The sequence below is a fragment of the Balaenoptera borealis genome (genome assembly GCF_965194805.1).
Source record: "Balaenoptera borealis genome assembly, chromosome: 7".
In the NCBI taxonomy this organism is placed as follows: Eukaryota; Metazoa; Chordata; class Mammalia; order Artiodactyla; family Balaenopteridae; genus Balaenoptera; species Balaenoptera borealis.
This window is the reverse complement of record NC_138864.1, coordinates 103,450,230-103,474,983: the sequence shown is the minus strand read 5'-3', so window position 1 is coordinate 103,474,983 and position 24,754 is coordinate 103,450,230. Positions and strand designations below refer to the sequence as shown.

The 24,754-nt window shown below is 32.6% G+C and overlaps 1 protein-coding gene across 5 annotated transcripts in view; it reads left to right on the top strand.

The window, feature by feature from the left end:
• Positions 1-23,283, top strand: part of POT1 (protection of telomeres 1) — an 82,178-nt gene extending 58,895 nt beyond the window's left edge. For 3 of the 5 annotated variants that reach the window (XM_082400029.1, XM_082400028.1, XM_082400032.1), the window contains 9 exons: positions 860-948; positions 5,358-5,414; positions 7,286-7,475; positions 9,239-9,444; positions 12,546-12,681; positions 16,050-16,138; positions 17,963-18,054; positions 19,664-19,769; positions 21,346-23,283. In XM_082400029.1, coding sequence (XP_082256155.1) covers positions 860-948; positions 5,358-5,414; positions 7,286-7,475; positions 9,239-9,444; positions 12,546-12,681; positions 16,050-16,138; positions 17,963-18,054; positions 19,664-19,769; positions 21,346-21,458 — 1,078 coding nt within the window. In that variant the 3' untranslated portion in view covers positions 21,459-23,283. The remainder of the gene's footprint in view (positions 1-859; positions 949-5,357; positions 5,415-7,285; positions 7,476-9,238; positions 9,445-12,545; positions 12,682-16,049; positions 16,139-17,962; positions 18,055-19,663; positions 19,770-21,345) is intronic. The other 2 variants (XM_082400030.1, XM_082400031.1) reach the window with 1 other exon arrangement.
• Positions 23,284-24,754: the final 1,471 nt, after the last annotated feature.

The following is a 24,754-nucleotide window of genomic DNA, read 5'->3' as shown; positions in this document are numbered from 1 at the left end:
ACTTATGCTGTTACCTCTACTCTTTGCACTCATGTTCTGCCATTTGCCACCTTCTCCAAGTACAGAAACAAACTGTGGAAACTGGAGCTTAGCTAAAGTTTGGAAAACTTGATGTATATATGTCTAGGGTGCCAAACACACTTGATCAATCATGGAAAAAATACTGCCTTTTTAAAGTGCGTATAACCGAGAAAATAGGTAACGGAAATATTTCAGGGTATCATATTTTTAAAACTTTTAGGTGTGCCCAGAAAGTGAATAGTACCTTAAATCCTGCTACACTTGCAGCTCCCTTTTCCTTGAAGTATTCCTGTTAGTGATGTGTGCAGAAACTCTTTGACCCGTATTCTAGGGAAATAAAAATTCTTCTACATATTTTCAAAGAGTTATAGAAAATATCCTTTTCAGTAAATTGAAATGACATAACTATTTTCCAAGTTTTAATATATTAATCAATATGACTTTATCATCAATGAAATTAGCTATTTTAATAACCTTCCATCAGTTTCCCTACTTTATTTCTCATATTGCAATATATAGCCACATAGTATTTCACTACTTGAGTCTAGAGTGAGATTGTTCTAACTTACAATGTCATCCATTAAATACCCAGCTTATTTGCAGTATTTCATCATCCCACTGTTCTACTTGTGTCTTTCTAGACTTAGGTTTTTAAAATTTGAGGGTCTCTTGGAATCCCCCGATAATCTTAAAAAACTATAGTCCTACTGAAGAATGCATACACACACAGAATTTTTTATACAATTTCAGTGAGCTCTTGGTTTCTTTGGGTAGAGCTAAACTGACCATTGTTTGACTTTGTTTTATGCAATTAAAAATTATATTCTTTCAATTACAGGGTTTTAGAATCTGTAGACTTGCCAGCCAATCAGTGTTTAGATGGTATATGTCAATCAGAACATGAGGACAGCTTTTCAAATATTTCAAGTAAGGACAGTTTTTTTTAATTTATTAAACTACAGTTGATTTACAATATTGTGCTCGTCTCAGGTGTACAGTGTCAGATTCTTTTCTGTTATAGGTTATTAACAAGATATTGAATATAGTTTCGTGTGCTTTAGAGTAAATCCTTGTTGTTTACCTATTTTATATATAGTGGTGTTTATTTATTAATCCCATGCTCCTAATGAGTAAGGATAATTTTTAATGTTGCCAGTTTAGTTTCTGCTAAGTAAAATGACTTTATCAACATAAATTCTCTTTTTTAATATCTTCCTATCTCTATTTTTTTTTTTTTTTTTGGTTAAATCCATATTCATTGTAAAGAAACATGCTAAATCTTTATCAGTGTCCTGTGCAAAGGTAAACATTACTCCTCCCTTACCTGTATAGTTACATTTTCAAATTGGGGTGGTAAGGATTACTTGATTTGTGATATATGTAGTGTTGATGTATATATATATGTATTTATTATAAATCTGTATTTATTTTCTACTAAACTATTTTGCTCATCAGTTTCTAAAAGGAACAAATGTTGTTTTTGCTGCTTTATTTCAAATAGCCCAAGTATTTTTTGATCATACATATCTTAGAGTTCCCAGTTTTATTGAGTTAAGTACCTAATTATAAAATGTTAACAAACAATTGGTTGTTTATTTATATTATTGCCTGCCTGAATAGCTGACTATTCAAATCTAAATTTTAAAACACTCAATCTGTAAGATTTTTTTCTTTACCATTTTGTCTCTGTATTTGCTTATACATTCTGACATCTAGAATCTATATCATGTTTCTATCCCCTATTTTTTTTTTTTACAACCTAACTCCTTCCCTTCTATGATCTATTTTATGAGTATTTACTCTCTTTCTGTATCAGTAATGATAAGCATTAAAATTAACATGTGTGGCTTGATGGGCACTTAGTCAGTGCCTACAGCCATTATTATTTTATCCTAACAGCACTCCTATGAGGTTGATATTATTCTTCCCTTTTATAGAAAGGAAACTGAGGCTTTGAGTGATGGGAGTCATATAATTTGTCCAGGGTCACTTAGCTATTAACTGATGACAAAGTCAGTCAGATTCAAATGCTAGCTATTTGATTTTTTTTGTACATGTTTATTTCTTCATTTTCTCTGCCTTAGAATTCTTCATATTTCCTAGCACATTGGTGATAGCATTTTAGCCTAATCTGTGATTATTTGAACTGCCATTAGGAGGCCAGTTTACTTCAATTGACAATCATTTGGAGACAGTATTAATTTGTAATTATACTTTTTGAAATCTCTTTTCTCCTTTTAAAATGTATTTCTAACTGTTTTTAAATTACAAAAGTAGTACACGTGACAGTATCAAGCTACGTAGCCTTCCCATGCCTTTATGCCCACTCGCTTCCCATGCCTTTATGCCCACTCGTTTAGTGTGATTTCTTCAACATCTTCATGTTTATATGAATATATATACTTCTACATAAACAGATAGGAGTTTTCCCTCTGTTTAAAATTTTTACAAAAATGGGACCATACTAGACTAGCTGCTTTATTTAACAATGTATCATAGACCTCTTTCTGGGGTAATTCATGTAGCTCAAACTCATTCTTTTAATAGTTACATTATATTTTATATGAGTCTAACATTATTAATTCAGCCATTTTCCATTTGATAGACATTCAGGTTGTTTCCAGTTTCTTACTCTTACAAATACTTCTTTAATAAACACCCTTGAACAATTGTACTTTCATGCTTATTGTTTCTCTAAAATAAACTCCTAAAGGTGGAGTTGAAGGATCAAAGAGTAAGCACATCTGTTATTTTCGTAGATGATGCCAGATTATATACCAAAATGTCATAGGATTCATAAACAACAGTGTGGGAGAATGTCCTTTCCTCACACTCTCAGTGGTATTGGCCGTTGACAGTATAAGTAATTTTTTGACAGTTTGGTAGGTATAAGGTGATATCTTATTTATTTTCCCCGAGTACATGGAAACTTAGAAATCTTATTATATATTTATTGGCCCTTTTTACTCCTTCTTTGAATTGTCTGCTCTTACCCTATACCTGATTTTCTGTCGGGTTCTTTATTTTTTTCTTATCAGTTTTGTGGGAGATTGTTGTATATATTTTGCAATATTTTCTCTATTTTCTTATTATTTCGCTTCATACAGAATGGTAGATATTAAGTAATCAGATTCTTTGAAATTATACTTTGCCAGCTTAAGGTTCTCTTGCCATGGATTCTTATGCCATTTATTAGTGATGTTGAGGAAGATGCACAAGTAATGCATATGTTTGTATATGATGCCACATACAATAAATTATAAAAATACAACATACTATTATATATAATAGAATGTAGTAAGCTAAAGTAGTTGCAAAATATGGATACTTTTCTAAGTCTTAAATTCTTCATTTTGGAAAGCATTATTAAAACTTATTGCTATGGAAATTGAGTTATTTGTAGTGAGGTGGATGGACCTAGAGTCTGTCATACAGAGTGAAATAAGTCAGAAAGAGAAAAACAAATACCGTATGCTAACACATATATATGGAATCTAAAAAAAAAAAAAAATCGTTCTGAAGAACCTAGGGGCAGGACAGGAATAAAGACGCAGACGTAGAGAATGGACTTGAGGACACGGGGAGGGGGAAGGGTAAGCTGGGACGAAGTGAGAGAGTGGCCTGGACTTAATATATACTACCAAATGTAAAATAGATAGCTAGTGGGAAGCAGCCGCATAGCACAGGGAGATCAGCTAGGTGCTTTGTGACCACCTAGAGGGGTGGGATAGGGAGGGTGGGAGGGAGACGCAAGAGGGAAGAGATATGGGGATATATGTATATGTATAGCTGATTCAGTTTGTTATAAAGCAGAAACTAACACACCATTGTAAAGCAACTATACTCCAATAAAGATGTTAAAAAAAAAAAAGACATTGCTATGATCACTACTTTTGCTTTTTTTGTTAAAGTAAAATCATATTTTATGGTATTCATCAAGTCATCCTATTAAGTTTGGTAAATTTATTATTTTATCCACCTATCCCTTCATTCCCTTCACAATGTATTTTTTCAACATAAGAAAAATTTTCGAACATACAGAAAAGTTGAAACAATTGTACAGTCAACACTCATATACCCACCATCTGATTCTCCAGTTAACATGTTATTCTCTTTGCTGTGTCATTTATCTCTTTTTTAGTGCATCGATCCAGTTTATTTTTTGATGCATTTCAAAGTAATTTGCAGACATAAGTACATCTCCTAAACACTTCAATGAATGAACATCATTATCTAGAGTTAAATATTTGTTTAGAATTCTCTTGTATTTTTGAGGTAAATTATATTCAATGAAATGGGCAACCTAGGTGTATCATTTCATGAGTTTTGGCTAACACATAAACTGCATAACCTAAGTCCCTCTTAAAATCAAGACCATTACCTTTTTGCAGAAAGCTCCCTCGTGCTCTTTCCCAGTCGATCCTCACCCCCAATCCCACCCCAGAAGTCCTGATTTTTTCCACCATAGATTAATTGTGCCTGTTCTAGAACTTCAGATAAATGCAATAACATGTTATGTACTCTTGTACATACTATTTGTTTTTGAGATTCATCCATGTTGCATATATCAGTGGTTTATTCCTTTTTAATGCTTAGTATTATAGTATGACATAGACATTTTTGAAAATATGAATTTCCAGTTGCAGCACCATGTTTTTTTTTTAAAGATGGCTTTGGTGTCTTTGTCAAAAATCAAATGAGTATAAATGTGGATTTACTTCTGAGCTTTGTGTTCAGTACTTAGTAGTGTGGTGTGAAGTAAGCATTTTTTTTCCTCATACTAATTTCCAGTTGTTGCAGAACCATTTTTTGAAAAGAGTTTTGCTTTCCATTTGGATTGGTTTGCTGCCTTTATCAAAAATCAAATGACCATGTAAATGTGGGTTTATTTCTGGACTTTCTATTTAATTCTGATAATATTATTTGTCATTCTTTATGTCAGTACCATATTCTTTTGTTTACTCTAGCTTTATAGTAAATCTTGAAGTTATATAGTATAAGTCCTCCAATTTTGTTCTTTTTCAAGATTATATTCTAGATTCTAGATTCTTTGCCATTTCCACTTAAGTAATAGAATCTGCTTGTCTCTTTCTATAACAAAGCCTATGCAATTTTGATTAGGATTTTATTGAATCTACAGATCTATTGGGAAGAATATCAGTTCCTAACAATATTGGACCTTCCAATCCATGAACAAATGACATGAATCCATAAACAAATTTCACCATTTGTTTAGATTTTCTTCAGTTTCTCTCAGTAATGTTTTATAGTCAATGCCACATTGAGCTTTTAATGGATTTTAAAAATGTAATTCTTCTTTCCTTTTTTCCTAATAGGCTCTGGATCAGTATCACTATATGAGGTAGAAAGATGTCAACAACTATCGGCTACAAGTAAGACCATTTTCATTTTTGTAATATGGGCACAATAGTGAGTATTATGAAGTCTGTCCTTATACTTATCTATCCACGAGGGCAAAAACATATCCGTGTTAATTTTAATCAATTCACACTATGTATTTAGTAGTGTGTGCATAAAGGAGTTCCTTAAAATATGCCCCAAAACTTTAATGTTAGCAATGATAGTTAATCTATCAGATACCCACCTTCTGATACTTCAGCTAAGATTAAAAAAAAATTAACTATTTCTAAGCACAAGTCTATTAAATAAAATTCTGTAGTATACTATTATAAAGATACGAGTTTCTCATTATTGGAGAAAGGACGTATAATTATGAAATGGGCTAGAAGAAAGAAGCTGTGGTATTGTATTAGAATTGGAGGTGTCAGTATGTACTCATGGTTTTAGAGACAGATACAGAAATAGATATATGTGTGTTTGTATATATGTATTCACTCACATATACATTCATACACATGCAGGTGCACGTGTATAAGTATAGGTATGAACATGTGTGCATATGTGCCCGAGCTCTGTTGATGAAAGGGCATAAAAACAAGGACACCCAGTAGCAATGAGTACACCTAGTGTACAGATCTTAGTTTATAAATAATATCCCCAATCAGGGCTTCTTGGAGAAATAGCAGATTCCAGGGTTGGGATAGGAGAATTATAAGGTGATTCTGGAACATCTTGTTGTGCCAGAAAGTAGAGAATTTCTCAGGTTAATGGTGGCAGATGTCAAATCTCATACAATTTGAGTATCAAAATAAAAATTACTAGTGATGGCATAGAACTGATTGAATAAAGTAGGAATCTGTTAGTCCATATGGATAGTAAATAAATTAACAAAACAAATAAATAAATAAATGAGGTTGAATGGAAAGCTGTTATTTAAAATAGAATAAAAAAAAATAATAATAAAAAATAAAAAAAATAAAAAATAAAAAAAAAATAAAATAGAATGGCAGCTGATAAATGTAAAAGGAATAATGAAGTTAGGGAAAAAATCACCATTTTTCAATCATGATAGTAATTATTTAGTTGCTAATCGTCAATGGATCTTAAACTAGCAGGATCCTAAATGTTTAATGAAATTGGGATATTTATATTTTATCAAATACTTTCTTATTAGTTATAAAGGGGGAAATAATAAGTTTATAGCGGAAAATCCTGCTGAACACCACCTTAATCAGCTGAGCAAAGTTAACATACCCAGGAATGAAAACACTGATATCATGTGCCTTTTGATGTCATGCAATGAGAAGGCCACAATATCACTTACACAGTAGTATTCCTACCAAAAATGCGTAATTGGTATCTGATCATGAGAAAAACCAGACACACCCAAAATAAATGGCCTCTACTCCTCAAATATATTAGCATCCTGAAAGACAAAGAAGAGCTGAGGAACCATTCTCTACATTGAAGGACTCCAAGGAGACAGGAAAAATAAATGCTACACATGGTTCAGGATTGGGTCCTAGACCTGAAAATAAAATGCTAAATAAGAGCATTATGGGGATAGTTGGAGAAATTTGAATAATGTCTGTTGATTCAGTGATAATCAATGTTTAATGTTCTGATGTTGAAAATTACATTGTAATATGTTAATGAAATTGCTTGTTCTTGTGAAATACATACTGAAGTACTTAGGGATAAAGGGGCAAAATGTCTGGAAGTTACTATCACGTATCTGCTAGGTTTATGTATATATGGAGAGATGGAGATAATGACGGATGGAGATGATGATAAATGTGACAAAATGTTACCAAAATTGACAATTAATACAACTTAATTGGATTTGATTGTGTATGTTTGTTTCAGGGGGATTCATGTCATGAATATACTTATATCCTTGCAGATTTCTCTAACTTAATTCAAAAATTCTTTATAGTACTTACGGATTATCAGTATTTGGAGAAAACCCCACTGTGTGCTATTTTGAAACAAAAAGCTCCTCAACAATATCGTATCCGAGCAAAATTGAGGTCATATAAGCCCAGAAGACTCTTTCAGTCTGTTAAACTTTATTGTCTTAAGTGTCATTCACTGTAAGTATTTTCCATAACAAAACCAAAGTTTTCATTTCATGAAATTTGTGTATATATGTTTTCTTATGTGTCAGTTTAAGTCCTGACATTGAGTAAATTGTGATTTTAATGTACTGTATTTTGAAAGAATGGTAATCTTTTTAAGAGAAAACACTAATTCTTAGAAAATAAATCCTTTTGATGTTTCTTAGTAATAATAATTAAAAGTAGCTGCTGTTTTCAGATCTGAAATTCAATTTAGTAGCTCTGATAAATGCAAACAAATAATAACTGTGAAAAGCTGTATAGCACAGGGAGCTCAGCTGGGTTCTCTGTGATGGCCTAGTTGGGTGGGCCAGGGCCGAGGGGAGGTCCAAGTGGGAGGGGATGTGTGTATGGGTATGGCTGATTCACTTCGCTGTGCGGCAGAAACTAACACAACTTTGTAAAGCAATTATACTCCAATAAATAAATAAATAAATAAATAAATAAATATAATAATAAAAAAAGAAAATATTTGGGGGGACTTTCTCATTTGTCACAAAAAAAATCTTGAAAGTAAACCATTATTAGCTAAAATCCTTAAATAGAAAAGATTTCTGGTTAGTTGAAATTCCTAATTAAGTGTTAAGAGAAAGCCTTGTTGGAAATATTCCTGTCCTGCTTAATAACTACCATATAGTGAACATAATTTGAACTTTTGTTGGTAATTAAGGATTTCTCAGTTCCTCAAAAGCTTTATGCTAAACATCAATTATTTTATAAATAATAAATTTATAAGACATTAGAATGAGTATGTACTTACTAACTCAAGACATATTCTGAAAATTATTTTTAATCCCTCTCCCTCTTTTTTATGCAATTTGACTATCTTCCCTCTATATATGTAATATGAACATGTATATACATCTCCATTATATTTATGTGTGTGTACATTGTGTGTGTGTTGTGTACACGAATGTACATATATTTTCCCCTCCACAATCTAAATATAATACTGTTTGTGGAGATATTTGATCATCAGATCTCCTTATATAAAACAGGGGACCGTCTTCTACCCATTTGGGCTTGAAATGGTAGTTGGAATTAAAATATAAGTACAGATTTTGGATAGTTCTTGAAGTATTATCAAAATATAGTTCGTAAAATTCTGTAAAAATCATATAGCTTTGCCAAACAAAACCACCCTCTATGATAATTTTTTAAACAAATAGGGAAATCATCTTAGAAATGTTAAGAGGTTTTACCTAAATTTACACAGCTGATTGGTGACAGAACCAAGACAAGGAAACAGACCTTTTGATTCTAGATTATGCGATTTCTACTGTATCATATTTTACCATATGACTTTTGAAAATTTATTCTAGATTAAAAGGAATCAAATGGAATATTGGTTTGTAAAGTAGGTACCCTATGAAAGTGATATTACTTAAGTGGTAAGTGGATATTTAGCTGGAGTGAAGACGGGGCTCCTGCTGGGAAGTTTAGCATTCTTTACAGAGGAGAACAGTTTGGTGCTAGAAATAATGGTGTCACAAAACCAGGCAAGGAAATTGCTGGTGGTTAATGTAATTATGATATGGATCTAATTAGCCATAAAATGTCATCAAATATCTTTCTATTGAATGAGTCATGTAATCTGCAGAGTGAATTATCTCCATGTTTTAAAATAAGTAGCTGGTTCATAAGCATATAAACAATTTTTTTATTGGATAGTTTGTTAAATTTGAATTTCCAAGCTTATACCAATTGTTTTTGTATTATTTCGTTGTCAATGATTTTAGGCAAGAAGTTCCACATGAGGGTGATTTGGATATAATTTTGCAAGAGGGTGCAACCAAAACCCCAGATAGCAAACTACAAAATACATCATTATATGATTCAAAAATCTGGACCACTAAAGATCAAGGAGAACGAAAAGTAGCTGTTCATTTTGTGAAAAATAATGGTATTCTCCCACTTTCAAATGACTGTCTAATTTTGATAGAAGGTATGATATTTAAGTTGCTGTTCTATTAGACTACAGCTTTTGTTTATGTGTTTCTCTGATTGATTATTGTTAAATATATTTTAGGGGCAACCTGGGACGTATAAAGTCAAAATATTGTTAATTTAAACTTCAAATAATGTAATATATATAGCAACTAGATTCAAATATATACATATACACAAATATGTATAAATTTATCTGAATGACATTTTGAAATTACACATTAAACTCAAGTGTTTGCATTTGTCCATCTTGTTGGATTCCTACATGTCATCTTAATGAGACCCAAGGTGATTGCTGAGCTGAATAATAATCAAGAAGCTGCTTGTTATGTATAGTTGCTGTTATCTTGGCCTCTGGATGTCACTCTTGTTTCATAAAAATAGAATGAAAGTCATCTATTGATAGCTAAATCAAGTAAAGATAGCCTGACATATTATACTTTTGTCTTATTTTTATCTACTATTTATCTAATAATCCATAATAAAAGGGGACCATCATCTTTAATATCCATTAGAGAAATCTTTCATTTTGTGAATGAACTGATCTTTATTACAATGGATTATGATCATTTTTATTCCTGGCATTTTTCTGTCTATAAAACTAACACATAATCGTTTTAGAAAATAATGTATATATGCGAATACACATGTATATAAACATTGATATTATTTTTATGAACATCACTTGTTTTAATACATTTATAGCATACCAGAAACTATTTTAATTAATTTTATCATCACAACAATCCTGTGAAGTTGGTACTATTATAAGCTGTTTTTTATACATGAGAAAAAACTGAACCACAGAGGAGATAAATGTCTTTCCTAGTACAGGTAGTGGGTGGTGAAACTGAATTGCTTCCAGTTTTTTACATAGCAACTCTGTGATGAACTTTATCTCCCCCTGAAGTGTAATTGGGCACAAGGAATTAAGTGAATGTTGCCCAATTACTTTCTAGTAAAGTTATCATAATGTGCACATGCTTTAGCAGCATGTGAGATTATCTGTTCACCTACCCTCCTCATAATATACTAGAGCTTTAAAAAATTTGTCCATTTTGATGAGTGAAATGTGACATCTTATTCCATTAGCAGTATTTTAATCTGTACCAGGAGATAGATGTAAAAACAGAAGGACACAGACACACACACACATACATATGGAGTAAATCTATTTATATGGCCTAAAAATAAAATAAAGCTGTGATCCTATCAGGCTTTATTAGAACTGTCCTTGTTGGGCCAACTAAGAGGATGTCAAGTATGCCTTCGGGTCCTTCTGTGCTTTGCTGCCTCCCACAGAATTCTATGCTGAAGCCAAGTTGGCCTTGACGGTCCAAAGGAAGCTTGAATAAAGAAGTCCCCTTAGTTCCTGATCCTATCTTTAATTACCAGTCAACCCTCAAACTTTCAGCCTCACCTCCTATCGCAATTCCCATCCCACCCTCTAGCCATATTGAACTGGTGATAATTCCTACACCTAGTATATTCCTCTGTGCCTCTTTGCCATTCCATCACTGTTCTGAGAAATTCTGCTCTAATACATCTTCAGAAGTAAACTCAATAATTCCCTTTATTCAGCAATTCATATAAAATATTTAACGAGCACCTACATGCATCAAGCACTTTTCTGATTTATCAGGCAGATCTGAGTGGTTCTTATTGCAAACTGTATGAACTTCTAGTAGAGCACTTCTTATATTATATTTGTGTTTTATCTGTCTGTTTATAGATTTGTTTCTTTCTTAGAATGTAAGTTCCCCAAGGTCAGAATACACGTTCTTTTAATCTATGTATCTTCAGCACCTAGAGTAGAAAACCTGGCATGTAACTGGCTCTCAGTAAATATTTATTGAATATATAAGTACATCCAAAGTAGTAACAGTTTGCCTTACAGAGCCTTTTAATAAAGTCAAATGAAAGTGTATGTGAAAGCACTTTAAAAGGGTTTCATCAAAATGTAAGCTGTTTTTATTTTATCATATTTCTGAGTATTATAACTCTAAGCATAGGCTAAGATCTAACTGTAGGATGACATGGCAAACCTGTGGTTTCCAGCTATCACAGAGCTGAGGGAAGAGGTATGGGAGCTGGGCAAGTTAAAACGCCATGAAACTTGCTGTTCTTATAAGATTTATCCACTTTTTTTGAATAAACACTCCTTGGATTGTTGCAAGCCTTTGGTTAATTTCTAGAGTTCTGAAAAAGTTGAATTTGACAAATTTTGCCAAAGTTGTTTTTGCTATTATGGAGAAGTGTATTTTTGGACGTTCTTACTCTGCTATGCCAGAAATGCTTCCCCCTCACAATTGAATTTTAACATTACAAATTTTACACAAATTTTAGGAAATACTCAGAAGTATTTTTATAAATCATATTCTCTTTCCCTGGAGAGGAAGAATTATCAATCTAAGTGAAAAGTACACCAGAAACGGTACCGGTAGGTTTGAGTAATCAGAGAGAATTCTGCCTTTTAATAATGGTGCACCGTTGAGCATACTCTTTCTTCTCAGCCAGCATGATGGTTTTAATACCCACCCTGTCGTAGCATTAGGGTAACTGTGATGGTTTTCATAGGAAAAATGAATAAACACTCTACAGGAATTCCTATTACATAAACTGTTTGCGTCTATATTTAAATTCAGTGTTAAACTGAAAAGATTTATTTCAAACTCAAGACTAAATTTGCCTAGACATTAGTAGTAAATAGCAAATTTAATAATGGGAATCCTGTCATATTTTGACTCTCAACTTTGTTCTTTTTAGATCATTTGAACCGAAGTATTCCTGGCATAAAGAGCAATTTGTATAAATTTTAAAAGACGGTTCATATTTCACAAACCTTATATTTTGCTCAAATCTCAGCATTTTTGCTCAGTGGTTTCTTTAATCAATGAATAGGATCCTAAGCTTACAAATTATTATTTTTAACAATAAATGTATAAGTGCATTAAATCTCTTAAATTCATGGTATTTGTTGTCTTTTTCTGTCAATCCCTTTAGTCCTTTACTGTTGCTCATGTGTTACTTAATAAGTACCCCAGTTTGCTTACTTTATATTTGTACTACTTGAAGGGTTTACTTGTTCTGTTTTAATAGGAGGTACACTTAATGAAATCTGCAAACTCTCAAACAAGTTTCATAGTGTAATTCCTGTGAGATCTGGCCATGAAGACCTGGAAGTCCTCGACCTTTCAGCACCATTCCTTATACAAGGAAAAATACATCACTATGGGTATGTTTTCAATAATGGGAATTCTGGGAATTTTAAATTTTATTTATTATTTTATTCCACTTGTTACTATATATTCAGTGGATACTTATTTAGTACCAATTTATAGGTACTAGATTTTTTGGTATATATCTATTCTTCGGATACCGTATATATTGAGTGCCTACAGTATGCTAGGTTTAAGGCTGTCCCAAAGGCTAATATTCATTTGCTTTCTTTCATAACAATTTAGGTATTAGTTACAGAGAAAGTTCAGAGCTGTATCCTAGCAAAAGTTAAGTGATTGAATTCCAGAATTTCTGTGCCACAAAGTTATAAATGAGTTGCCACTGAGAAACTGGAAGATATCAGAATACAGTAGGAGCTAGAAACAGATGTCTAGGTTTGGAAGGAGGCAATATAGATAGAATCTCTGTTTCCACTTGATCAAATAATCACCCTGGAAGTGCTCTGCTTTGAGAAACCTTGGATTATAGAATATTTTCTGCTTTATTGGAAAATACCAAATTGTTTTTCTAATGATTGTAACATTTTATGGTCCAATCAGCAGTGTGTAAAAATTTGTTTACCCCGGGTTCTCTTCCACGGTTAGCTCTTGGTATTAGTCTACCTTGTAATTTTGTTAGACTGATGAGCATCAAATAGTATCTATGTTGTTTTTGTTTGCATTTCCTAGATGACTAGGGAGTTTAAACAAGTCTCATGTTTATTGGCTATTTAGGTTTTCTCTTCTGTGAATTCCATATTCACATTTTTCTATTCAATTACTGGTCCCTGTTTTGGTTCTTGTGTGTGTGTTTAGGTCATTGTAAAAATTCTTTCTATATGGGAGATACTAAACATTGTCAGTTACGTGCATTTCATCAAACTTCTAGTCTGTCCTGTACTTTTTAACTCTATGCTTCCTTTTGTTTTACAGATTTTTCAAATATTAATATAGTCATATTTACCAAAATGTTTGACAAGGCAAAGTTTTTGCAAAACTTTACTTAGATTTCTGGATCTGATGCTTTTTTAATGGAACAGAAACTAATGCTTCAGTTTCTTACTAGTTACACATCTTTTAAGGATTTGTTTCTTCTTGAATCTATCTTATTAATGAAAGTTTTCTAGAGAAGTATTTCATTTATCTTTTAAATTTAAATTTATTGAGATAAAATAATTCATAGTACTTTCTGATGATTTTTAAATCTCCTCTTCATCTGTTCTTGAATCCACTTCATATTATTTGCTCCTTTTTTTCCCTTGGACTTTTTTGCCAAAGCAACTAGCTTTTGTTTTTGTTGATGCTCTCTATTTTTTTATTATTGTTCTTAACTTTATTTTCTTCCTTTACTTTCTATAGGTTTCCTTGGTATTTCTTTTTTGTAATGTTTTTAATTGAATGCTTACCTCACTTAATTCATTATTTTTTAGTATGTTTTTAAATATTTGTATTTAAGTCTGTAATATACCTCCTGAGAAAATAGACATAGCTTTAACCAAAGATTGGATACGTAGTGTTTTTCTTGTCACTTCTAAATGTTTCGCAATTCCTATTATGATTTCTTTGGCCCATGAATTATTTCACTGTGTATTTTAAATTTTTCCACACACTCATTTTAGGTGCTATGCTTTTGTTTGTATTTTAGTTAGATTACTTTTTAACCAAGTAACGTGATGCATTTCATAATGATTCTTTGAGATTTGTTTAGTTTTGCTTTATCCTAGAATGTGTTTGTTCATAATTTGTACATATTACATAGATTTTAAAAAGAAGGTGTATTCTTTAACAGTTGTGTTTAGTGTTTAATAGTGTTTAGTTATGTCCATTAGACAAGCTTGTAATCGTATCCAAAACTTATCTTTCCTTTGTAATTTTATCTGTCTAATCACTTCTTAGAGACTGTGCTAAACGTCCTCTGTGATTGTAGGTTTGTGACCTATTATTCTGTCAATGTGTGCTTTATATGCTTTGAGTCCTTTTTGCTTGCTCATTCAGGTTCAGTATTTCATCTTCTGGTGAATTCATTGTACTGTATATCCTTATGTAATGACTTCATCTTTAATCGTGATTTTTTGCTGTAAGGTTTATTTTTTTCTCGTTTTCTTATTACTATATCAGAGTTTTTTTGGTTGGTAATTGCATGGTGTATCTTATTCTCATCCCGTTGCTTTTATGTTTCTTTGTTGTTATATTTTAGTAGGTCTCATAAATAAATACTTATCAGTAGATTTTAGTTGTTTTTTAATAGATGAGTTTAAAATATGTTAATTACTGAAACATTTAGGTTTTATTTCTATACTGTATTTCTTGTTGTTTTCCACTTATATTATTGTTGTTTCTCTTCCCACCCTTTTTTTTGTTATACTTTATTTTTTTTTCCAGTCTTCTATTGGATTAATTTATAAAAATGTTCTCATTTTTCTCCTTTTTCCTCTTTTATTACTTCGGAAGTAATGAATTCTCTAATTTATGCTTATTACTCTTAATTTTTAATTTGTACACTTAATTTTTAATTTGTATACTTGCTTTATCAATGTCTAAAGTTTAATATCACAGCCGTTTTTTTTTTTTAAGAAACTAATACTCGTCATTCAATTACCTTTTTCTGTTAAAGAAAAAACTTTTATGTATTTAAAGAGTGGAAGGGGATAACATTTAATATAGTTACCCTCTGTTTTCCCCCAGATTGCAAATGAAAAGGAATCTGCATGAACCTTTTGAATGTTGATTTTTATATTTCTATCCAAGCTTATTTTCTCATCAACATCTCCTAAACATTAATACATATAGTAAAAAGTAAATTGCTTGTACTTAAAATGTTTGTATGTAAGTAAAGCAAAATACCTATACTAGATAATAGGCAATTTTAGTGTATTATGTAATTTTAGATTGATTTGTATACAAAGGATAACTATAGTACTAGGCATCATAAACTGTGATCCTCTAAATATGTGCTAGTGCTGACTTCCTTAGAATAATTTTCTCCTGTTGCTATATTTATAAAATTAAGACCTTGGCTATTCCATATTGTTCACAGAGCCATAAAATGAAAGAGTCCTTAGAGTTTGTCTCTTCAGACTTTTTGTTTTACCAGATAAGGAAATTAGCCAAATTAATTAACAATCTGCACCTGGAACCTCTCTCATTGTCAACTTAGAGTTGTTTATTCTGAACTGTACTATCTTTTTAGATTGCTTCTATTGTAAGAAACTTATTTTTTTTAATAATTCTGTTTGTAATATGCACATTACAATACAGGAAGTGCAGTGCTCTTTTGTTTAATAATATACTTTTTAAACTGCATGCTTGAATGGCAAAAATGTTATAATTAAATGAGTTGTAATAATTACTTACAATAAATCATTTTTTCTTTTATTAATTTCAGATGTAAACAGTGTTCTAGTTTGAGACCAATACAGAATCTAAATTCCCTGGTTGATAAAACATCGTGGATTCCTTCTTCTGTGGCAGAAGGTTAGCTAAGTTTCTGTGTCCTGTCATTGTAACTGTCTTTGTATAAGGTGATCTCACTGAGAATATTTCAGTATTTGTGGATATTGTAAAACCAGAGCAAAGGCTGAACTAAAGTTTAATTGTCCTTAAGCAAAACCATTCATAGTGGTCATAATAAAAGTATAAATGTTTAAAATAATTGAAAACTTACTTTTAAGCATCTGCCAATGTTTTTCAATTATTACATTTTAATTTTCAATAATTTAGTAATCATAAATACAACTTGTGAAAAATCTCTCCAGTTTATAGTATCTTGGGATTGAAAAGAGTTGTAGAGATAGCTATTACAACTTTTTACCCAATACAAGTCTTTAGCTGGAACAACAAGAATCTTTTTATATCACGTTATTAACTGTGGTTATCCAGCCTTGGCTTAAAACTCTTCAGTGACTGGGGACTCGTTACATTGCAAGGTAACATATCTTACTTTTTAAGTGCAGTACTTAACAGTGAGGCAAAATCTGCTTACCTATAATTTTAACATGGGCCATATTCTGTGTACTAGAATTAAAGTACATCTGTTCCCTCTTCTATAAAATCAACAAACTGTACATTTGAAGATAATCTGTCAAGTCTTCATTGAGTCTTTATTTCTCCAAGCAGGTACCCTCACTTCCTTTGGTACTTTCCCACATTCCTTACTATTTTATTTCTCCTCCTCAGTAAACATTCCATTTTACCAGTGCTCTTCTCAAAGTTTGGTACTCAAAGCTAGAAATAGAGCTGCAGGTGTTGGCCAATTCAGAATATGAAGAAAACCTTTATTTACCTAAGATTGGATACTGCTCCTACTTGCCTGAAAATTTTATTGTGTAGATATTTATTTGTATACTTGGTTTTGTTTTCTTTCTCTTTTAATCCAGCTATATAATACTGCTAACTCATATTTTGTTTGTGGTCCAGTGAAATTCCAGATTACTTTTGCATGAGCTTCTTACTATGTGTTTCAAGCTTGGTCTCCTCATCCTGTACTAAATATAGTTTTTTGTTTGCTTGTATGGTCCCTCGGGGTAGGTTTTATGTTCATCCTTATTGGTTTTAGCTCACCGTTTATGCCTATCGAGAACTTCTGAATCTTAAAAATCAATTCCTCAGTATTCGCAATTTCTCTCATGTCTGTATGCCCTAATTTATTTGTTTTACTTGCTCCCTTTATTGCTGAATATGGATTCCACAAATGGAAGACGATATTCCATTATATAAGCATATCGAATGTCTTCCATTTCCAGACACAAAGTAAGATGTTCATTTTAACCTATAAATTTTCATATGATTTAGCATCTCTTTAATTTCTTCCTTTTTCCTCATCTTACCAAATTATGAAATCTCAGATTCTCATATCATTCAACCAGATGATATCTCTTAAAAAATAATCGATCCCTATGCTTAAAATACAAAGGAGAGAGACATGTTAAAAAATCCTGACTATTGAACTGTATGCTGTTTCTGAATTGCCTTTCATGAATTGGTTTTTATGTTTTTTATGTTTTCTATCAAGATCAACTCATTTTAAAGATAATGCTGTATTAATATTTAATTTACAAAAGAGACTATTGCTCATGAGTCATTATCCCTATACAGGTGTAGTGTAATGTTCCAAAATTACCCTTCTAAAATGAGCTTAATATATTGGTATTAGAGAACAAAAAGGGATAAGTTTTTTTAATCTCTTGAGTTATTTTAGTAAACAAGACTAACAGGTATCTAATATCATAAAACAATTTTTTCTTTACTTTGATTAAGGCATAGGAGATTCATATGGTTTCAACTTTTTTCCTTCATTAGTACTGGGTATTGTACCTCTCCAACATGTGTTTGTGATGACATTTACTCTTGATGATGGAACAGGAGTATTGGAAGCTTACCTCATGGATTCTGTAAGTAATAGAGGTAGTGAAGATACTTCTAATTAAAAACTAGTACTTTTTAAAATTTTAATATATTTATTCATGCCTACTTTGTTACTGAGAAGATTTAAGGCAACTCGGAAGAATAAATAAAAGACAAGCACAAAAAAATAAAAATAAAAATAAATAAAAAATTTAAAAAAGACAAGCACATAAATCTTAAATTGTCTATGTATTTCTCTCTCTTTTGATTTGACACTGTAAATCTTAATATGTGAATAATGAAAAATTGAGGAAGTTCTGCTCCAGGAGCCAAAGACAGAGGTATGGTCACACCCTCAGGCATTATCTATTAGCATTTCACTGGGCTTTTTAAGCCTCCACATTTCATATTAGAGAGAATGAAATTACTTTGATAGGGAGATAGTTGTTATGTGTGAAGCTAGGTAGCTGTCCACAAGACCACCTTCATTTCTGATAGTGCCAAGTTTGGAGGTTCCCAAGACCACCCTTACTTCTGACACCAGTTGAAAGTTCAGAGGTCCCCAAGAGCACCCTTAGTTTTGATAATTCACTAGAAAGACTCACAGAACTTATTGAAAGCTAATATGCTCACTGTTAACAATTTATTACAGCTAAAGGATATAGGTTAAAATCCTCAAGGGAAGAGGTACATAGGGCAGAGTCCAGGAAAGTTTCTAACATGGAGCTTCCGTTTGTTCTCTTCCCATGGAGTAGTGGACAGTGTTACTTTCCTGGAAATGATATGTAACAGTACACGTGAGGTATTGCCAACCAGGGAAGTGCAACTGAGCCTTAGTGTCCAGAGTTTTTTTTGGAGCTTCATCAAGTAGTCATGGTTGGCTGCCCATGTGACTGATCTCAATCTTCAGCCCCTCCAGTGGTCAAGTTAAAACCACATGCTCCAAACTCCCCACCCTAAATCACAATGTTAGAGTGACCCAGGGTCTCCAGGCAAAAAAGAACACTCCTATGAGGCATGACATTCCAGGGGCTTAGAGATTACCTCTCAGAAACCGAGGGCAAAGGCCAATGAGGTTAAATTTTTTACTACACACATTGGGAAAAATCTGGGGTAAGGTTGAGGACAGTTTTTCTCCTGCCTAAATAAATTATTTATCCATTTATTAAATAAGTATTTAATGAGCACTTACTGTATGCCAAGTGCTACTCTTTGTGATGGGGATATAGCAATGAGTGAAACAAGCAAACTCCTTTCTCTCCTGGAACTTATAAATAGGAGAGGAGAAAAAAAAATTAAACAAATAAATATATACTATATATTAAACTCTTTTAAACTTAATACTTAGACATTGTAGGTACTCAATACATATGCTATCAAGAGAATAGTAAGCCTCACTGTATTCTAATCATTATTCTTATCATTAAGTCAGAGTGGTTTAACTTGATTTTATATATATGTATCATAACTGTTTTTAGATTAAAGTAGTAAATCAGATTTTAGAGTTTAGACTAGCACTCTAGTTTATGAATTCTACGATATAGTGTGAAATAGTCTAGATTATTTTAATTAGATAATATTCAAATAATTTTGTATTAATTATAACTTCTGAAGAAGATAAAGATCATTTCCTTGTTTCTTCATATTTTGCTTAAGGAAAAATTTTTCCAGATTCCAGCATCAGAAGTCCTAATGAATGATGGCCTTCAGCAAAGTATGGATATGATCATGGATATGTTTTGTCCTCCAGGAGTAAAAATTGGTAGGCAGTAATATTTAACAATCCATTCATTCTTTTTCTTGAAATAATACCTAGCATATGGCTAAGCTATGGACTTTTAGAGGTATTAAAAACTTTGAAATCTGAACTCAAATAAATTACTAAGTAGTTATTGATTATACTGTATGATCTACCTATTGATGAAGATAGTGGCAGGGATAAAATAGGTATGAATCATAATTCCTGAAATGAAAAAAGTTTTTTAAAATATTTTGAAATATTGATATAACAAGGGGGAGGCAATTTTGATCACAAGCACATTTGATATGATGCTTATGCATGCAAACAGTTGAAATTAAACCAACAGGGATGAAATTTTGACAAGAAACATTTCCTACAACAAACTCATTTAGCCTGTTTAATTCAATTGAATTAAATTGAATTTAATTGAATTGTCTATTCAATATTAACTAGTTTCAGATTTTACAAGTTTTTATTTTACTAAATATTTTTGTCAGCTTTAGTTGTTTTCTGTGTAATATTTGATTCATCAACCAGTCTTCAGGTCAAATTGTATTGATTACACCTACTGCCACTGATTTTTCCTTTTGTGGCCATTATTTCTCTTTGCATTGAAACTTGCAGATCTAAGTCATTTTAAGACAATTTGACTTCTAACAGTTTTTCATCAGTAACAGATTTTACCACCTGCAGCTCTAGCTGTTGTCAGTTTAACGTTTATAGGTTATTTTAAGTCAGGTTTTATTTTCCCCTGGTCAGTCTTTGCATTCTATAACAATTCCAAAAAGATAGTTTTTGTACAGCCATAACTGTCTAACTTACATACTTTTATTTGATGTCACCTTTTATTTTTGTTGGCTGCTTGGATTCTTTTGGATAAATTTCTGCAAATAAAACTGCCATATCAAAAAGCATAGGCCTGATAGGCTTTTGATACATACTGCCAGATTGCTTTTCAAGAGCATTTTACCTATTTGTGGTTCTACCAGCAGTGTAGGAGAGTGCCTGTCTTGCTTGACCCTTGCCAATAGTGAGGACTATATTAAATGTCTTTCAAATTCAAACTTCAAGAAATATTAACAAACTGTTCTAGAAGTTATAAACAGATTTACTGTGGTCATGACCAAAGCTTGGGAAATGGCATCTATGGCTGCCAACATTGCTTGGACACAATACCTGGTACCTGACGGGAATTTCAACTAGACAGATGTAAGGGTGAGCTGGTTTCTTTGCAGTCAACCAAGAAAAACAAAACAGGGGAGATCAGTAAGTGATCAGCAGAAAAAAAAGGAATAAAAGTTGGGAATGACGTAGATTACTACCTTTGCTATCAAATATTTTGAAAAACCCCACATTTAATGACTTTCCTGTTGTTGGGAAAAATTCTAATTAGTCAGAATTGCTACAAAACAATAACATGAATCCAGTGTGTATTTGGAAGAGCAGATAATGGTAAATGTGGTGAGTGTATTTATTTACTTTTCAAGCTAAATTAAATATGCTAATCTTACTAGCTAAGCATTATGCTTAGATACATATTTCAGAGTTATTTGTTTAGTTTTAATGGTTAAATAGCATTTCTTTTTTTGATTTGTAGATGCATATCCATGGTTGGAATGCTTCATCAAGTCGTATAATGTCACAAGTGGAGCGGAGCAGCAAATTTGCTATCAGATTTTTGACACCACAGTTGCAGAAGATCTTATCTAATTTTGACATTCAACTTAGCATATGTAAAATGCTATAATTTTGGAAAACATTACTATTTTCTATGAGATTGCTATAAAAGACATAAGAGATTTTAGCTCTGTAGTTTATTTTCCATTTTAACCAGTATTTAAAAATTTTTTGACAAATAGGCATGTGTTATCTTAATACCCTCTTATAAGTTAAAAATGTTCCTGTTGCTCAAAATATTCAGTATGATGGCTGTGAGGGATATAAAAGAGAGACATCGAATAAATAAGGACTGTGTTTTCATTTACTCTTTACTCTCCTCCTTTCAGAGAAGCTATTTTGTTACCCTACCCTAAAAATCACTCTCCCTATTGGTTTTTCCATGTATCAGCCACTGATTTCTCTGCCATCCATCATGCCTGCTTGAGCTTCTTTTTCTGTCCTGATTTTTATATCAGCAATTTGGATGACTTTAGCATGTATATGGGATTAGGAAATGTCCTTACCTTAAATCTTCCACTCTTACTGAGTGCAAGGATTTGATCTGTTTTGTTTTTATGCAAAGGGATCTGCTTGAACAAGTACTCCTTGAAGAAATGCTTGTCTGAGTGAGCTACAGTGTGCTTGAAAAGAGTGATTTGCTTTAAGTGGAAGTAGAATTGCTTTCTTTGGGTGCTGATTTTGACTAATTGAGGATAAATCCATTTTTTCAGACCTGAAATATGTGCTTTGATTGCTTGTTTCTCTACATGATATTAGAAGTTATTCCATTCCTACTCAACCTAATCAAGTGGTCAGATCTGCAGTGTTAGCGACTTACGTATGTTACCCTTTTTGTTAGGGTCTTATGTAAAATATACTTATATTTCAGGTTGAACATTGAATGAGAAATTAACTCAGTATGATAGTCTGCTTTTTACCTGATGATATTTGTCAAATTTAAAAGCATGAAATTCAGTTTTATACAAATGCTTCTGTATATTTGTATATATGTAAAGATTTATGTATGTTATTTGCTGAAGGCTGAGAGATACAGATCTGCCTAGTTCAATATTAGTGAAGAATAAATAAATGTACACATTTCAGCTGTTTCATTTATTTGCCCTATGTTGAGCTGAGGCATGATTTGGAGTGAAGAATCAAAGCAAGTGTGTCAATATAGCAGATATTTAGGACTGTCTACACACCAAGTACCATACTAAGTAAGCACTTAACGTGTATTTTAGTTTCAAAACAACCCATCTTCCTGATAAGAAAACTGAGGTTTCACTGATAAGCTGACTTGACTAAATGCATACAATTATTAAATGCCGGTCAGCACTTGAATCCAGGTAGTCTCTGTTCAGGGGCTGCATTGTTAGCCACTGCAGGACTCTGGAGCAAAAGCTGGTATGGGGTTTTCTGCAAGTGAGTTCTCCCTTAAATATCTGAAGTAACATTGCAGATAGAACCAAAAGGCTTTTCACACCTTATTGGCCAAAAGGATTGAATATCTGATTTCCTCTGCTCATAATAACTCTAAATTCGAATTCCTGAGTATATTAGCACATCTCGAGACCTAACTACCCATCTGCCCCATCGCCGAATTATCAGCTTGTTCGAGACAATGGAAGAGACCGACGCTGCTGTTTTGGAGATGTACACTCTTGGTTCAAAACATATTCAAGGAAAAACTTTTAAGAAATGTTTTAAGAAATTTTTGGTATTGGTGGTATGCTAGGGACACAAAAGTGAGAGAGGCATTTTCTCCTCCTTCGGGAAGCACCCAGTCTAGGAGAGTAAGGGTCAGAGGTGCAGGGAGTGCCTCACGTGTCAGCCTGTGCTGTCTGCCGGTTAATAAAGTAAAACTATGAATTTTCATGATTTCTCTTTACCTTTTGTTTTGTTTAGTAAACCCCTACATTGTCATCATTTTTGTTTTTTTTAACTTTTCAGTTTTGAACAAGAAGAGTTTGTCAACCCCTAGTGTTTATCCAGCGGTGATGTATGTGCCTGACCCTAATCGGGAAGCCAAGTGTAAGGGGAGTTCCATTTCTGGAGCAACAACTAGGTGATAGTTCATCGTGCCCAAATTTGAGCCCTGTCCCCTTTGTAGTCCGTGTGACTATTGGTAGAATCTTCCTGTCAGATTTTAAATTACATAAATTTAAGAACGTAGTATGCGTACAGCCTCTTCCTCAGTCTCCAGTCTCCGCGGCATCCATTGTTTCAGACACTACTGGATTCTCTTGAGGCCTCCACGCTGTTCTGTATGAGGAAGAGAGTGCATGTCTCAGAAAATCTGAGGCAGTCGATTCCTCTTTATCTAGATGTGATAATGAAAAGTGCTCTGCTCACAGGCTCTTTCTGTGGCCACCTCATACCGCTTTATTTGAGGGAACTATACCTGCCGAGAAGGAGTGCATCATTCCCCATTTCGTTTTACCCTGGTCATGTTGCACATTGGGTGTTGTTTCTAAATAAATAGAGAAAGGCTGGTGTTGGTGGAACAGAAGGAGCTGAATACATCTTTGACTACCTGGGAAAGCAGTCTCCACACAATACTGGCTGCCCGGTTTTCAAATCTGTAGATCCTGTACCCAAGCTACTTGCACACACAGGAATGGGCCAAAATCTTTCTCCTGCCTGCGCCCCAGCTGACTGCTCTTTTGTTTCCGAAGTCAACGCATGCATTTGTCACTAATTGTGACTCTCAATCCAGCCAATCTCTTCTGTACTCTATGGAAGCTTTCATTGGTATCTGGGGAAAATGCTAACATTCTTCTGATTATTTTCAGTATTTTGAATTTTGACCATGCATTTCATCAAGTTTTGTTTTTATCTAGAATTTTTTTTTTAATGAAAGTGATATGTACTTGTAAGAATTTGAAACAGCATAAAGTATGTAAGGTTGAACTAATTCGTGCTTTAACTAGTACCCCAGAGGAAACCACTTTTAACAATTTGGTGTATAATTTTCCAGACTGTTTTCCCGGAGAACATGTAAGTATGTGTATATATACATTTTTTTTAAATAGCATTATGCTATGAATATATTTTGCAACTTGCCTCTGTCACTTTGTAGAGTGGATTTTGGTTTTTTATGTCAGTACACGTAGAGAAACTTGTTTGTAATCATTCAGCATAAGTCACTTTTTAGTGGGGAATTCTCCAATCATTTCACTTTCTATTTTTGTAGTGGTTTGGGGTCTAAGTGTTCTTCTTATGCCAATTTTGGAATTTTATATTTTTATAGAATGTATTCTGTTGTTGACTTTATTACCTTATAGTTATTCATAATATTATTTTTATTACCCAGTTTGTATTTTATCTGGTGTATTTTCCCTTTA